Below are 17,758 nucleotides of genomic sequence, written 5' to 3'. Positions count from 1 at the left end.
CGTTTTCCCTTAACCCTTATTCAGTAAGGGGCGGGAAAACGTGCGTCCAACCCGCCGAACCTAATAGCGCCCTCAACGTGCAAATGCATGTTGATGGCCCTATTAGGTATGCCTGCGCGATTCAGTAAGTAAAATGTGCAGCCAAGCCGCACATTTTACTTTCAGAAATTAGCGTCTACCCAAAGGTAGGCGCTAATTTCTTCCGGCACCGGGAAAGTGCACAGAAAAGCAGTAAAAACTGCTTTTCTGTGCACCCTCCGCCTTAATATCATGGCGATATTAAGTTGGAGGTCCTGAAGGGTAAAAAAAATTTAAAAAAATTAAAAAAAATTTGAAGTCAGCCGGCGGCTGTCGGGTCGAAAACCGGTCACTCAATTTTGCTGGCGTCCGGTTTCCGAGCCTGTAGCTGTCAGCGGGCTCGAGAACCGACGCCGGCAAAATTGAGCGTCGGCTGTCAAACCCGCTGACAGCCTCCTTTTGCCCGTTTCTACCGCCGGACCTAATTTAAATACTGCATCGCGCGCACAGGTGAGTGGCCTGTTCGCCCGCTCTCCCGCGGACTTCACTGAATCGGCCTGATTGAGTGGTGGAGAAAAACCGGGATGCTGGGCAGGAAGAGAGAGCAGGGGGGCGGAGGGAGAGAGCGTCGCTGGAGTCTCTACCACCAGAGAGACAGCTGTGTCTTTTGCCCTCAAAGGTATCAGAGCAGTCGCTCATGAGTCAAGGCGCAGGGGAGGGTGGAATTCTGAATATCTGCCCTGGGCCTAGAAAAAGCTGGTCCTGGCACTGAGTTTTAGAATTTCTCTACAGGATTTCAGAAACAAGAATATTACCTTGATCATAAAACAATCAGAAAATGGCATTTTGCATGGAAAAAATTTTTTTTGAAAGCTAGTACAAGAACACCGGCTATGAGCTCATCCAATGTCGTACGCTTGTCAGGCAGTGAGGTAATATTTTAGGCACACGGCATTCAAACACGTGACTCGCTTCGGACCCTTCATAGTTTATAATTTTGTTTTCAGTTTGTAGTTTCATTTTCCGCTAGTGGGAGCATGGTTTTAGTGCTGTAGCCGCAGAGGACTTAGGTGGGGGTCAGCAAACCTGTCCACTCCCTCCTCTGCTTAACGATATCACTGTTCTGCCTTTGCCATTGTGCAAATTGATGCTCCGGGAAGCAGTGAGCAGCTCTCTTAAGGTTCGCTAGCTCTTAATCTGTTGGGTCTAAAACCCAGTGTTCAGTCAGCTGGGCACTTTATCACGGGCAGACAATAGTTCTGCGGCTCAGAATTCCCTTTTTAAGTGGCCTCTATAGTGTAAAACAGAAAAGAAAGTTGCATTATACCAGAGTCTGAAGTGCATTTTCTTAGTATGCTGACAAAACTGTTAACGCATCTTTTAGATTAGGTTCAGGAATGAATACGGCAGGGTCAGATGCGTGCACTGTATTCAGTCCCATATTGGCTCTGTTAGAGCTGAAAATAAGGCTAACGTAGCCAATCCAGTTGGAGGTGGTTTAGCTTTTCTGGTGAGCAAAGCTTTTCTGCATGACCGGTGTGTGGCCAAATGTAACATTTTAATTGGTCCCGTTATGTTCATTTTTTACCTGAAGTGCCCATAATGTCAAGAAAATGGTCTGAGACTGAGACAGATAGATAGATATACACATTGAGCAGCACTTTGTGCAGGGATTTAAAACCAAAACATTTTAGGCTCTCCATAAAACCCACGAGCAGCTCGAGAATGGAGTTTAAAAGAAACACAGAGATGGCCTGAGGCATTTGCCATCCGCTTTCATGAGAACAGCGTTTTCCCTCTGTGAAATCAAAGAGGTCAGCCACATGTGAAACAGGGATGGACGCCAAGCCAAGACTGAGGGCCCAGTGAGGGCCACACTGGAGGGAGGAGGAGAACTGCACTGAGGCGATAGGAATGAGAGTGTGGCTCAGATGGGTATGAAGAATAAGCAAGGGGGGAGACAGTTAAAAGGTGCAATGTGGCAGGTTTTGAAAAATCACCCCCTCCCACCACCAATTTTAATATATCTTATAATACAAAAATTAACACTGAATTTTTTTTATTTTATAACAACTGAAAACTAGAAACTCTAATGGATAATTTTCAGAACCGATGCTAAAATGCCCATTGTTTGCTTTTAAAGAAGAATTCCATATAATGCTCCCATGGCTTCTTTTGTTTTTTATGTACGCCATTGAAAGGATACTTTTGTAACAGTGTATATATAAATCTGAAGGCAATTAACGCACATACTTTTTCCCTTTGAAAATGATCCTACCAAAACTGCCCACATACAATTAAACGTGCTTATTTGTGAGCGGAGATTTATTTGGGACAAAATCACGTGCACGCTTTTGAAAATGCAGAAGGAATCGTGAAAGTACAAATCCCTCCTCAGCCCAGCCCCTGGAGATACCTCTGCTCTTCGCAGGAAAACGTACGCGTATACCAGTGGCGTAGCCAGAACTGATTTTTTTGGGTGGGCACAAGGTTAACATGGGTGGGCTGAAGGCATGCAGGTCTGAGGCCTACTAGTTGTTATTGATAAATAATGCCATATACTGTACCTTAGAATGGCTTTCTAAGTAGTTTGCAACAGCCATTATGCATCATGCGTGAAACTTTAAAATATTTTACCTCCATTATTTCAAGCACTTACAGCATTAAACATTCCTTATTAACTTGTATTAATTCATTTTATATTTATTGCAGTTTATAAATGCACAAGCATATCATATAAAAAGCAAAGAAAACAAACAATCAGATCAATCAATCATGTAATAAAACAAAAATTAATGTAGTCTTTCATGAATCCTCTTTGCAGAAAGCCAGAAATCACCAGAACTACAATAAAACAGATTTAATCATTAGAATAGGTGAAGAGCAGAGCTTGGACAATTCACATTACAACCAACATGAAAAAAAAATACTCAAATTCTGGTGTCACCTGAACAAAAAATATCCTTCCACTGCTATTTTGTGAAGTAACACAAACTCCAGCAAAGAAAGACGTCTAGATTACCTTGCCATACCATACAGTCACAGCACTGACTCTCGCAGTTCAAATAATAGCAACCATATGAAAAAGTAGCAATGCAAATACTACACCAGGCCCTAGAACATTAATACATCACCTACTGGAGGAGCAGAAGAAGCTGGACTACAGAGAAATCGCACGCCCGCAGAAATACTGCACTTCAGTCTCACACACACACACACACACACACACAGAGGCAAAACAGAGACCAACCTTTACCTAGTATAGAAATAAGAGCCTACGAATTAGAAACAGAAACAGGCAGACAAAACCAAAATAGAAAGCCTGAGAGCGTGGTGGAATACAGAAGAAAGAGGAAAATATAAGAAATGCAAATTCCCAAAGATGGCATATTCAAATTGCTAAAGTCTCATAAAATATATATATATATATATATATATATATATATAATTATTTTTTTTTACCTTTGTTGTATGATCTTTGTATTTTTCTAATCAGTTGGTCCTGGTCACTTTTTCCCATGTCGCTTATTTCCTAATTCCTTTCCAGTGTCTCTCTTCTCCTACTGTCTTCTTCCCTTCCTCTCTCCCACTCCCACCACACAAGTTCTCACTCTCATATGTTCTCCCCCACCCCCACACTAGCTCTCACACACAAGCTCTCACTCTCTCACCCACACCCAGGCTCCCATTCTTATACACACAGAAACACACACCCAGGCACCCATTCTCACCCACATACACACACAGGGCCTTTTCATTAGGCACAGCCAAAGTCTTCTGCCGCCCCAGGGATGGGATCCTGCGGCAGCCTGTCTGGCCCTTACCTGTCCACTTTGACTCTCTAATATCCCATTCCCTCAATGAATAGATCGTTATTAACTTTAAAAAAACCCCAACCCCCCCCCCAAAAAAAACTGATGCAGGTCCCTACTGAGCGTATGTTCGTAAACTAGGATACCCGAGGGCCTTCTGCTATCTTCGGGCCGTACAGCCCACCGATCTCCCTGTTTGGGGGGGGGGGGGGGGAGGGAGCAGAAGCTGTGCATGAAGAGAAGAGAACAGAAGAGAGGGTATGAGCATGTGCAGGCACTCTGTCCTTCGGCTGCCAGCGGCCTCTCCTGCTGCCGCCAGCCAAGCGGATTCCTCGAGTGTGCCCTGTACACCCGGTCGCCTTGGGCCTGGCCTTGCAGCTTCGGCTCTCCTCTGTCGCAGGGATGGGAATCCCACGATGGCCTTGCAGCTCTGGCCGTCCTCTTTGCCGTTGCAGGGATGGGATCTCGTGAGGGCATTGCTCCGACAGGCCTCTGCCGGTTGGGTGGGCCTGGGTCCAAATTGGGGGGTGGGTAATGGCCCACCCGTGGCCACGCCGCTGGCACATACAAATCACACACGAATACGTTTACTCACGTGTGGGCCAGGACATTTTGTAAAGGGCCATTTCCAAGGGGGGAAAGTACTCCCCCCCCCCCCCCCCTTCGTAAATGCCTTTGAAAATTAGCCTCTGAATGGATGCATGTGCTTGAGGTGCCAGATAGCACCAAGAACAGATCATTTCCATTTATCCACCGAGCAGAAGCTTCCATAAAGCCCTTCCAATGTGCCTTAGTTCTCTTACCTTGTCAAGTGAATCCTTGCTGAGGATGCCAAGACGGAAGAGGGGGTGGGGTGTTTATGTATGGTCTGGTGCGTTGTGTGTGTGTGTTTTGGTTTTTTTTAAGATGATGGTGTGTAAGAACAGACTAATTGTTATTACCCTGCCTGATTTCTGTTCTTTACTGTTGCTCTTCAACCTGGTTTTCAAATCTTTGGAATGTAAGCTTCGTGCTCCAAGCCAAATGCTTGACCGTTTGACCTCTTGCAGCATCTCTCCTGGTTGAGCTAGGAAAAGATATATATTTTTTTTGCTGATGCCTGTTTGCTCATTTAGGGGCTTGTGCAATAAAGCTGGAGCTAAAATCTTTTCATGTGCCTGCAAAAATGGGGCTTAACATGCTTATGCAATCGGTTTCACCAAGCGCAAGCTCCCAGTTGTCCTCAAAGCATTAATCCCTCCTCACCACCCCCCAAGGCCACATAGGCTTCAAGGCCACCTTCTGCCCCTTAGCGCATCACCGATTGGCACCACTGGCACATCAGCAAACCCATCCCTCCACCCAGCATTGGCGTGACTCCCCATGGAACAATCAAGCATCTGTACATTCCTTAAGGTAACTCCCCCCCAAGCGACTGGATCCCTTGCCTCCTGATTCCCCCACCCCTCTGAATGCCTTCTTAGTGTCATGAAGGGTTCCCAGTGTAGACCTTTCCCTGCCGAACGGGCACCACTGCTGGACGTCGCATGGCGCCTCTAGGTGGAGCTTCACTGCTGTGATGAATCGCTGCATAGTGACATCAGTCAGAGTGCCGGCAGGAAGGCTTTTGGGGAAGATCGGCACTGGGGATACTCCAGAGCTGTGAGCGAGCCTTCCAGATGGTTGGGAAGGGTCAGCCACTGAAGGGGGTTACAAGGGCTTGATGATGCTTGTATTAGGGGAGGGGAGGTTCGCTGCTGTTCAGCATTGGGGAATGTCTTGCCGTTGATGGGAGGGGGTTCTGAGGGTGGAAGGGGGCCCGAACTTCATGAGCAGGTTGGGAGTAATGAAATCCCTCCTGTTAACTGGGCTGATTTAGCAAGAGGAATTTTGTGGCAGCTAGTGTGAAGGTTTGCCTTTCTCAAGGCAGGACGCATGCTAAAAATTCAGCGCCTGAGCTGCGGCCAGTGTTTAAATTTTGGGGTTTAGCGGGCCCACGGTGAATAGTGGGTGGAAAAGAGCGCATGTTCCATAACGCCTCATCTGCATATGATGCACCCTCATTGGCGTTTAACATGCTCCCACTCATGTCTTGGGGGACCATTTTAATGTCTACGGTAAGACCTTGTTGTATAGAATGCTACTTTTAGCATTTGCAAAATGGCCTTGACATGCATGCTAACCTTTATTTCACAGACCACTTTAGTTTCTTTGGCCCTGCACATTTTGCTGGATATATGAAGTGCCTTCATGACTATAACCCTAGAATAGCACTTCCTTTTTACTATGCAGTACTTTTGCTAAAAGGAACATAGAAAGCAGTGGATGTGAAATGTACGCATGTTTCATCTTTTGCATATTTTCTTTTGGAAGGCACTCTGTCTCTCAGGTCCTATCATGCGTATCAGGTGATTCTGTATACCGTATGGTACCTGCTCCTTATTTATTGAAAAACCAATGTACAAAGTGCAATAAATCAGGGCATCATTGTGTCTTAATTATGTCATGTCAATGGCCCATGTTAATGATAGGCAAATCACTTAGGAGCTACATTTCTGGTGTTAAAAGTTAGCATGATAGCGCTGACATGAACACAAAAATCCCATAACCTACCTGAGGTATGGTTTAAGTTTCTTGCGTTAATTGGTCTGTGTTGCTATTTGCAGGTTTTAACGCATGTTATTTAACTTTGTGTTAATAGCTAGTGAGCTGAGTTGCATAATTCTCAGCTCATTATTTTGCATATAATAAAATAATAATGCTTAGCACCATGGCCTCTAAAGGTCAGAGGAAATAGTTACCTCTTGTGCCTGTTTTGTGCACTCGCTGTATTGTAGTTCTTGCATTTGTTTTGGGTTGGGTTGTTTTTTTTTCTTCACATGGATTTCATTCTTTTGACAAGATATGTTCCTTTCTAGCCCAGAGTCCCCTTTGATTTGTACATGTGCCAGATTTTAAGACAAAAGGCAGGCTTGGCTAGGCACATACAAAGGAACACGATTTTATGGCCTCTCTAATGCAGTTTACTTGAAATATGTGTCCTCCATTCCCATCCTTGCTCCCTGCAGGCCCTCAAGTAAATTTGGTAGATGCTACAGTGCTTAATGGTATTTGTGCATCAGGCTCAGAGCCAGATTTCAATCATGCTGAACGACAAACTTTGCGGAATGATGACACGGGGAATGAGGTTGCAGAAAGGTACCAGTAATAACGCGTTACACAACTGAGGGCCATAAGAGAGAGAAAATGGGAATTCTGTCGTATGCCATTATTAATATCACGCTAGTACAAAAATGTGGCTCTGCCATGACCCGTGCATGTGCTGCAGTGCTCAGCACTTAAAGGTTTCCTCTTCCCGCCATCGGGGCTAATGAGATGACATACAGGGGGCTCCCATCGATGGAGAGGAGATGGCATTTGCCAATTGTTGGTTATGCAAGTAGCAAAAAACCAGTACTGGTTGAACAGTGTGTGGTTGTGCTTTTAAATTCGAAATAAAATCTAAGGAGGTGATTTTCAAAGGAGTTACACTCGTAAATGTAGCCTACTATCGTAGCAATTTTCAAAATTTACTCGCGTAAAACCCAATTTTAAGTATGTCAATGTTGGTTTTTTTTTTGTTTGTTTGTTTTTTTAAATCAAGCCCTCTTTGGTTGACCTAGTACTATTGGGCTTTTAAAGTTTCTTGGGGCTAGCAATATCCTCAATGACTGCAAAGCGGTTATAGATTCCTTCCTTTAATGGATTGTGCCATGCAAGAGTCAGACAGGAGCCATCCACAACTGCTCAGGAGAAAAGGACTGCGTTACAGCATGGGGCATAAACTGGTATTACATACTTTTAAAATGAAGGAAAGAGAAAAACACTGTAATAATAATTTAAAAAAAAAAAACCATGTTATGAGTTACCTGCATGCATTTTTTTTTTTTAAATAAAAGTTCAAAAACCGAATCTCCTAATAGTAAAGGTTCATAATTTCTTACATGTTTTGAGAGTGCAAAAGAAAATTTGTTTAGTATTTTTTTGGTTTTCACTCTGTAGAAAGAGAAAAAAGAGCATGGGTCAGGCCTTTAAACAGAGGTGCTATTTCAGTCCAAGCCTGTTCATGTAAGATTCTCTCTCTTTTTGCTTTTTGTGGTAGGCATCATGTACCGCAAGTCGTGCGCCTCGTCCGGAGCCTGCCTCATCACGTCCGCCGGTTACCAGTCTTTCTGCGCCCCCGGCAAGCTGGACTCGGTGTGCATCAGCTGCTGCAACACCCCGCTCTGCAACGGACCTCGGCTGAAGAAGAGGGTCAACTCTGCTGCCAAGCTGCGAGCGGGCACCCGCGCCACCCTGCTGCTCTTCGTGCTGGCACTCCTCTCGACGCACTGCTAGGGTCACCTGCCAGGAGGAGTCGGTGCCCTCTCGGTCCTTTCTCTGGGGCTTTGCTCTTGTTTTTATTCTTTTGCTGTTTTGTTTCCAGACCCGGTAATGAAAGAGCTTCCGACGCAGACAAAAAGAAAAAAAATCCCTTTTGGTTTGCTGAAAATTAATTCAAGAGTTACGGTTGAACCTCCAGTTTGCACTTTAAGAAAAAAACATGCCATGGATTTTGAAACGAGGGAAAAAAAGTGCTTGAAATCCTTTTACTTTTTCTAAACTCCCCTCTGCCCCCTAGTAATTTTCTCTCATCTTAGTTTCTTGTTAACAATTTCAGTTCCTTTCATACTCTGGATTCAGATTTCACTTTCTGAGAGACCATTCGATATAGCTTGCCTGGCTTCTAAGCTTGCCTCGGGGGGCTTTACTTCTGCGCTTGGCTCCACCGATTCAAAGCTCAATTTTTGTGGATTGCGGTCAAGCTTGGGCTCACTCTGAAAAGTGCTTAAGAAACTCTGCCTCGTTCTCTTCGTGGAAGAACTTTGCCTCCATGACATGAAGACCAGCGGACGCCTGTAGCTGGCACTCCCGGTGCTGGACGTGGCTTTCAGCAGCCTCTCCTTGTTCGCGTGCTGTAGCGTCAGGCGGCAGCGCAGGACCTGCAGGAACACCCGGCGGAACTGCTTGGAGGAGATGTTGTACAGGAGCGGGTTCACCACCGAGCTCAGGTAAAAGAAGGTGTCGGCGATGGGCAGAAGAGTGATGTACGCCCGGAAGTAGGATATGCTCCAGTCCTGTTTGGGTTTGCTGGCAGCCATGATCCGCAGAATCTGATTCGGCATCCAGCAGATGGCCAGAGTTGCAACGATCAGTCCTGCAGACACAAGGGGAGAGAGAGAGAGACAGACAATGAAACCTACATGTTAGGCCAACTATAAAACAAGTAGAGCCTGAGTCATCAAGGTATAGACGTAGATTTGGGAATCGGGGAGGGGGGTAAAGCCTTAGTGAACAGACCCCTTAGTCCCTCAGTTTTGCACTTAACTAGCTAAGAAATTGCAGCAGTTTCTTAGTGCATTAGCTTGATGGCTTTTTTTTTTTTTCCTGCCACTAGCAAAGAACAAATCTTCTTTGATGCCATTTCTTTCTTTTTTGTAAAACAAGAGATGCAAGGTTAGTGCGGTGTACTCTGATAGTTTTTCAAAGCCATATATCTAGGTGGAGGGCTTTGCCCGGGTGAAATGGCTTTCGCTGGAGAATTGCCCACCATTTTTCCCGGCTAAACGCACGCACTTTTAGCCGGGTTAAGGACCGTGTTCCTGCGAGCGAGTGGGGAAAGGAAAACGTCGCATAGTACTCGATTCGTTTCAAAGGTGCATGCGGTGTTTCCCCGCCTCCCGTGCCCACAGCAAGTGCATAGTCCATATTCATTCACGATAAAAACGTTCTCTATGGGAAAAGATCCTTTCGCTGGTGGCTCTTTGATAAAACATATTTTCATGGTCTTATCAGCCTGGGTTAGAATGCAGGAATTCAGATGCTAAAGCCACAGCCTGCAACCGCACTGATGACACGCCTGGAGATAATATTTCTGAGGGTTTAAATGATGTGTTGATTTTTTTTTTTTTCTTTTTACGGTTACTGAGATGATATAGATTCTATGCTGCTGGACTGTAATAGAAATGAAATGCTATTTAAATTAACTTCATGAATGTAAAATGGCACATGTAAAGAAATCAAGCCCACAGTGGAAATGATTAAATATTTGATTGTAATAAGAAATGTACTGAATATTTAATGTCTCAGATGGATCCGTTCGTGTTTACATGTATAGAGCCACATCATTAAATTTTTATTTACATGTAATAGCAAATCTGACTGACGGTAAGTGTCATGAACCTGGGCTATCTGGAAAGCTTCCGCCTCTTAGAGAACTGTTTTCTGATAGGGAACCAGTAACAGTGCAGTGTCTCTTTGGACAGCAAACGTGTGCATCAGTATCTGTGTCTGTTGGTTAGATACAATGGCACAAGGCAGGGTTCCCTCCGCGTATTCAGCATAATTACCAACCTACAATACAATAAAACACATGGAACATATGGTGGAACTGGTTTACTTTCTGTACAGAAAGAGAGCAACTGTGAGAAACCTCTTTTGTCATAAATAGCCAAAGACAAATGATATTTTCATTCTGAAATTAATTTTTAGAGGCAGCACTTTCCCAATTATTGTTTCATGATTACTTAAGCACTAAGGTCTTATATGTACATGAGCCTTTCGAATACTGGAGACCATGGGCATCTGTCATGAATAGGTGGAACCCAAATCAACATATTATGTAGCAGAGTTGCCATGGCATTTGCTACAGACCTAGAAGGGACTATTACAGTTTGTGAGAGCTTTTCTTTCCCATGGAAGAAACTTTTTGAGATAACCCTGGGCCCATGTCAGACGTTTGCCACACACGTGTCAGTGCAGCCTGTACTGCAGTTCAATCTCGGGGCACCGACTACAACGGCTGGAGCCATTTTGGTTGACCGGATAAGTCGCACCGCATTCAGAGTAGGAGGAGAGCTCCAGCCTCTGCTGCACTGCAGCTGAACAGTGGAGAAATCGGAAAAAAAAAAAAAGTAGACCAAAGCCCACAACAAAGCAGCACAACAGTGCATTGCAAGGAAAGTATAGAAATGGGGAAATCACCTACCCTTTGTGGCTACTTTGTTGTACTTCGCTAGAAGCAAAGTCCAAAAACTAGAAGAATCTTGGCCCCAGAAAAATAAAATACAAACCTTTAACAGAGAGCCTATCTTGTCCGAGTTTAGAAACTGTATTGCATCAACCCCATGGCCTGGTATCCTGTCTCAAGGACACAGCATCTCAACATGGAAGTGGCAAACACCGACCTCACGCCATACACTGGGGTTAATTCTTACCATGGTGGGTGAAAAATAAACTCATTGGGAGACCCTGGCACTCAGTCTTGGGGAAAGTGCTGATCCTGAAGCATAAGCTGCTGCCTATAGAGGGGCTAGGAAGAAATTGTTTTCCCTGTGCTTCAGCTATGGCAACAGCCAAATTTTTTGTGGCCATTTGAATTACCATAACCATATAGCTGTTAAGTATTTAGAACAGAAGACATTTGGAAATGATAGACTTCTAGGGCTAGATTTTCAAAGAAGAAGGTTCTTCGTCTGCATGGGAAATCAGACACACAGGTTTGTGCATGTAAAACATAACACAGACTTTTATTAACATATCACATTGGTTTACATTCAGGTACTGTAGGCATTTCCCTATCCCCAGAGGGCTTACAATCTAAGTTCATAGCTGAGGCAATGGCAGGTAAAGTGACTTGAACCCTGGTCTCCTGGTTCATAGACCACTGCTCTAACCACTAGGCTACTCCTCCTAATAAGTGTTTGAATGCCATATTGGATACCTGAACGAGATGAATTATTAAGATACGAAAACGCCTGGGGCAGTAAGCAGTGGGTAATTCAGAGATCTAAAATAAAAAAAAGCAAATGAGCTCATTTCTTGAAACAATGCCTCAGACACACCTACTAGGTTAGGCATGTAAACTTAATCTGCTTTTAAGCTAACCAGCTATGCCCTTGCTTTTGTGTCTGGCCTGTAAGTTATCGCCAGCCGGTACCTTTTTAATGAGCCATGAAATGTTTCATCAGATAAGTGAATTAAAAATGTAGCCTACCATTGTACAAAGTGTTATCGGTATTATTACAACTATTACAATGTGCATCCTTACCCTAGCAACCGAAAGTAAGGCCATCAGTGTTATAAACCTTTCAGTTATTTGTTACTTAAAAGAATGCTGAAAAAAACATGCATTTTAAAACAAATCAGAAAGAATCATTATTCTGTCCACACTGAAATGCTCTCTGGTTAACCAGTCAGCAAGCGGGAGCCTGATTCCTGTACTCTATCAATAATGATGGAACATTGTCCTCGCGTGATGTTTCTTTTTTTTAATTATGTTTTTGAACAAAAGCATGGCGTGAATGTTGGCACATCTTTTATTTTGGCATGGAATTTAAACACTTTGGGCCTTATTTACCAAGGCTATCGCAGGCTTGTGCTGGTAGCGCTAGCCTGCGAAGGTAGTGCACGCCTGCGCTACCGCAATCGGCCCCGGAAGAGGAGGAGTCGGGGCGTCACTGGGGCCGACTCCGCGAAGACGCCACAGACGACGAAAAGGTAAGGGCCTTTTCGCGTCCTACTTCTGACCCCATTAGCTACACCTTCTATGGTGGCGCTATTGGGTGCGAAACCAGCAGCGATCGCACCGCAGCGGTGCGATCGCTGCCGGCTAGCGCAGGGCCGCCCCCCCATTAGCGCAGTTTTCTAAAGTTTTGCAGGCCTGCAAAACTTTAGAAAATGAGGCCCTTTGTGTTTTAATTTATTAATGATAAAGTTACTCATTGAATAAATCCATAACTCACTTTCCCAGGAATTACAGGATGTCTTAGAATGAATCGGGATCTGCTAGGACTGAGTTCTAAATCTTCCACTAATTCTCTGTGTGACCTTGGACAAGTCTCTTTATCTCCCTCTGCCTCTTTTCTAATCCTGGCTCTGCCCCTGTGAGAGAAAGGGAACGTGTGTGTGAGACTGTGGGCACTGGGCAAGTTTATTTATAAAATGTATTAATCACTTTCCAATTTTTGTAATAAACATGTACATTGCTTTAGAAATTTTAACAACTAAAAGTTGTTATACAGACATTAAAATATACAAAATCTTAAAACAAAATAACATTTCAATTGCCATCCCACGGCAGCAACCCTGGAGGATACCCCACCTCCAGCCTTGTCCTCAAAGGATCTTAAATGCAAACACCAAGATTTTAAATTTATATCTCAATTTAACAGGCAGCCAATGTGGTTTTGCCAATAACTGTGCCGCTGATTCTCGCCGAGAACATCCCAGGTCTAGCCTAGCAGCCATGTTTTGGACTACTTGGAACTTCCAAATTAAATTGCCAGGGAGCCCCCAGTTTAGAAGATTGCAATAGACAATGACCTCTATAACTAGTGCATAAACCACTGCCTTCAATGCTTCTAAGTTAAAAAAAATTTTTCAGTTGTTGCACCAATCTCAATCTGCTATATGCAGAATACAAAACTGAATTAATTTGGCTTTCCATGGACCACTCTGAATTTAACGTTACCCCAAGTGCTTTTACGTCAGTGCCAGCAGTAATTAACCGTCCTTCAAGCTGAACTTGAAACAGATCCTGGCCAGTGCCCACATGTAATATCTCTGTCTTGCCGGCATTCACTGCTAAAGAATTATCACCCAACCAATTACCTGCAGTTTTCAAGCAGTCGCTGAGTAGAGAGAGAATCCGTTGAGGATCCTTACCCAATGGCACAACAATTTTTTCCCCCGAGTAACTAAATGGAATAAAGCCAAAGGAAGGTATGAGTGCACCCAATGGAGACAGATTGATCTTAAACAGAAGTGGGGAGAAAGAAGAACCTTGGCGTACGCCCCACTGCACTAGGCGTGGCGAAGAATAACGACCCTGAAAAAAACCAGCACTTGACTCTTATCTGCTAAAACAAAATACTACTAATCCACTTCAGAACTGAGCCCCCTCATCCCACAGACTGACAGCGCGAGATTAAAATTTCATGGTCTACCAAGTCAAATGTGCTAGGCCGATCCAGAAATACGAGCAGCACATCTGTCCCCCCATCTCTAGATTTGGCAGAACAGGGCGAACCAAATCTACCACGATTGTCTCCATGCTGTCCCCTTTACGGAAACCGGCCCGAGCTGGATCTGATTTCCCTGCCCTTTCCATAAAAAGCTGTCAGCTGATTACTCACCATCCTTTCTAAAATTTTAGCTACAAACGGGAGATTGGCAACCGGTCTGTAATTAGAGCAGAGTCTCTGATCCAGTTCTGCCTTTTTCAAAAGGGAGGGGGGGGGGGTCACTACATATTTTTTTTAAATGATTTGTGGACTAACCCCTCTGCCAAAGAAGCACTGACCATAGCTTTGAACCCCTTCAAAATCTGTTCCGGCAAAAAAAAAAAAAATCAATGAGAGAGGAGGGGCCAGAATCAAAACAACAGTTTGATTTCTTCACACTACTTCCTAAGGATTTAATTTCCACTAGAGAGATGGTATCAAATATGATCTAAAATCTTCTCCTTCTCTACCGTTGTCCCCTGCTTGAAAATTATTAAAGTTTCAGTGCTTCAAAGTTTCAGATTTGGCTACTAAAGAAACGATAAATATAATTGCAACTACCTGAAGAAGTAAAGTAAGAAAAAGTCAGAGAGTCTGCTTTATTGAAAAAGGGGAAACAATGCTCTTAAGCATTTAATATCTGTTCCTATTGTTCTATTTTACATATCCCTTTTCCCACAAGATAGATTTTATGATTATAGTAAGAACTAAGATATATTTAAGTCAAATGAACCTTTGGAAAACCGTGATATGGATACCTTCTTCCCCTAGCCAGAGTATCTGTGTTTCCCTGGCCTTACTTTACGAGATGTTCGTTCAACTGGTTTTCCAATCCCATTCTCAGGCCCGCTTGTCGGAAAGCAAACACTGCTCTAACATCCCACAAGGATGTGGACTTAGGCTGGCAGCAACAAGGTACCACCGGGCTATTTTGCATCGCGATGTGCAATTTTGCATCGTGCGAACAATCTTGGAGTACACACGTTCAGTTTGGAAAATCCCAACCAGAAGTGCCAAGGCACAGCAAGGCTACAACGAATGAACTGCCTTAGGGTGGGAGCCAGTGAATCAGAACTGAAAGAGAAGCTTATAACGCCATGCAACGAAGGCGAAATCATTGTAAATATTATTCGCTCTGAGCTGGTTGGCAGCAGGGCTTGAACTGGAATGGCGATTTTGGGGGGTTCCCCCCCTGCCCCAGTCCAGCAAAGAACAAGAGAAGGAAAAGTGACTACGGCCCTGCTCTGTCTTCCACCGCCTTTCCATGCCCTCTTAATTTCAGCAAAGGCAACAGTACGGGGACGTCCAACGCATGAATCTGTCTCCTCCGCTACTCTTCCCCTGCACCGACAGCCTCGGATGTGGGGAGGAGATGGAGACTGCAGGTGCTGGAGCAGCCACTGGGCTAAGAAGCACGTACTCGGTGAGGCCCTGGTGCTGCCAGGTTCCTGCCACGGCCCAAAAGGACATGAAAAGCAGGAGAGGGTGGGGCAGCAGGAGAGAAATGAAAAGGGCCGGGGAGGGGGGAATGGAAGTAGAGGAGAGAAGAGACAAACTTAGGGCTGGAGGAGAAGGAAGATACAAATAGAAACCTGGGGAGAAAAGGGTGAAAAGAGCAACCAGGAGGGGGAGAAAAATAACAGCGGAGGGAAGGCCTAGGGAAAGAAGCCTGTGGGAGAAGAGAAACCTGAAAACAGGTGTGGGGAGGCAGAAAGGGGAGAGAGGGAAAAGGTAACATGAATGAGAGAGAGAAACATGAAGGAGGAGGGGCTCACCTGGAATGAGGGAAGGGAGGAGAAGAAGAACCTGAAGGGATGTACATATGATGAGGAAGGGGAGGGAGAGAGAGGCAGGCATTGGGATGAGAGGAAGATGAACAAAGGGAGAAAAAAAGGTGGGGAGAAAGATAAAAAGGAAGTGAACGGTGGTGAAGTGAAAGGAGGATAGAACTGAAGGTGGAACTTTGGAAAGGTGTTAAGGGAGGAGGGGGAACAGAGATCCAGCAGGACCGGTAATGGAGGAGGTGGAGGGGTATTCCTATTTTTTTCCCCCGAGGGCAGGATACAGTGTATAACTTTCTCCACAACAGACTCTCTAAATTGCTGATCTAAAATTACGGGGGAGCCCCCACCCCCTGTCCAGATCTATTCCTGCTAGGCTTAGGCTGGACAGTATGGAACAATGGGAGCGCCAATGCTTTGGCTGACAATCTGCTTCTCTCTGGCAGCACTAAACCAAATTGTGTGGGCATGGGGTGATGCTAGCATCTCTTGAATAAGTTCATTTGGGGGGCAGGGGGAGAGAAGCTTTTATTTATTATTTGAAACATTTTAAGCCCGCCCCTTCCTAAGGTTCAGAGTGGGTATCAGTCACAACATACGTAGAATAATACACAAAATCACAAAACATTACTATCAAAACAGACAAACTAATAGCCCAACTATTCCATAAATCACCTGACAGGCAATAAAATCAGTTCAGTTGCACAGCTTCTCTGCTACATTAAACCCACGACAGAACAGACATGGCTTCCGTGCTTTTTTGAAAGCCAGCAGAGCTGTTACTACACCGCTCCCATTCGGACACTAAGCGCCATGCTCTTTCCCCAAATCTCAGCATTGACAAAACCCGTAGAAGCCCGTGTCTTTTGGTGCGGTACAATCAATACGCTGTATTCTATTCCATTTTATTCAAGCAAGGACGACTTAAAATAAGTCAACCAGGCAACACATTTGCAAACCAAACAAACCACCAGTATTAGAAATTTAGACCAGGGGTGGCCAACGCCAGTCCTCAAGAGCCACAAACAAGCCAGGTTCTCAGGATATCCACAATTAAAATGCATAAGGTACATTTGCATACGGTGGAGGTAGTGCATGCAAATCACTGACCTACAAGCTTTTGCATGGCATCCTAATGAGATCCCTCCCGAAGAAACCGACTGGCGAAATATGACTGAATCGGGAGACTTTAATGCTTAAAGAGAGACTTTAAGGCTTAAGAATTCTGTAACCCATACAGCACAGGTGGCAATCTCTGGTCCTCGAAGGCCACTGTGACGGGGTCTATGTCCCAACCCAGAGATATAGAACAAAAACTCCCTGGAACCAAAATCCTAGAAAAAGGAGGAAGAAAAACCCGGCGACACAGAGTCAAGGATATACACTGGTTCCTTCCCCCTGTAGCCATAGAGACAGAAACACGCAGCTGTGGGAGAAAAGGGTGGAGACCCAAGAACCAATCCCTGGACATGGGGGGAGGGGAAAACAGTGGGTGTGGACCCTAGGAGCCAATCCCTTGCTACAGGAGGAGGAGTCTACACAATATAAAAAGGAGTTCCTAGCAGGGTGATCTCAGACGCCTGCTGGGGACTGAAGGAGAAGGACTGTGCTACTGGCTGTGCTAAAGGACTGGAACTTTGGTGCTCCTGCTTAAATGGAAGATGGATGGTTGGTGGATAGACTTTGTTAACTGTCTGGATTTACCTGCCTAAAAAGACACTGTTTTGAGAGACTGCAGGTGGGTGGTTGTATCTGAAGGGACAAGTGGAATATCCCGGAGATACAGTGGGAGGTGGCAGTTAGGCCCATGGGGCCAGACTTTTGAACTTTGACAATACATAGACTCCAATTAATGTTCCATCGGCCAGAGAACGTGTGACAGCCACAAACAGGCCAGGTTTTCAGGATATCCACAATGAATATACATGAGATAGATCTGCATGCTCTGCCTCCAATGTATACAAAATTATCTCATGCATCATAAGAACATGCCATACTGGGTCAGACCAAGGGTCCATCAAGCCCAGCATCCTGTTTCCAACAGTGGCCAATCCAGGCCATAAGAACCTGGCAAGTACCCAAAAAC

The 17,758-nt window shown here is 44.7% G+C and overlaps 2 protein-coding genes across 3 annotated transcripts in view; one reads left to right on the top strand and one right to left on the bottom strand.

The window, feature by feature from the left end:
- The window catches only part of LYPD1 (LY6/PLAUR domain containing 1), a 37,554-nt gene extending 27,510 nt beyond the window's left edge, over positions 1–10,044 (top strand). For both annotated transcript variants that reach the window (XM_029605354.1, XM_029605353.1), the window contains exon 3: positions 7,951–10,044. In XM_029605354.1, coding sequence (XP_029461214.1) covers positions 7,951–8,186 — 236 coding nt within the window. In that variant the 3' untranslated portion in view covers positions 8,187–10,044. The remainder of the gene's footprint in view (positions 1–7,950) is intronic.
- Positions 8,505–17,758, bottom strand: part of GPR39 (G protein-coupled receptor 39) — a 214,613-nt gene continuing 205,359 nt past the window's right edge. Inside the window, exon 2 of the mRNA XM_029605352.1 lies at positions 8,505–9,045. Coding sequence (XP_029461212.1) covers positions 8,528–9,045 — 518 coding nt within the window. The 3' untranslated portion in view covers positions 8,505–8,527. The remainder of the gene's footprint in view (positions 9,046–17,758) is intronic.

The sequence above is a fragment of the Rhinatrema bivittatum genome, chromosome 6 (assembly GCF_901001135.1).
Source record: "Rhinatrema bivittatum chromosome 6, aRhiBiv1.1, whole genome shotgun sequence".
NCBI lineage: Eukaryota > Metazoa > Chordata > Amphibia > Gymnophiona > Rhinatrematidae > Rhinatrema > Rhinatrema bivittatum.
Note: the sequence above shows the minus strand (reverse complement) of the source record. Positions and strands in the feature narration are given on the sequence as shown.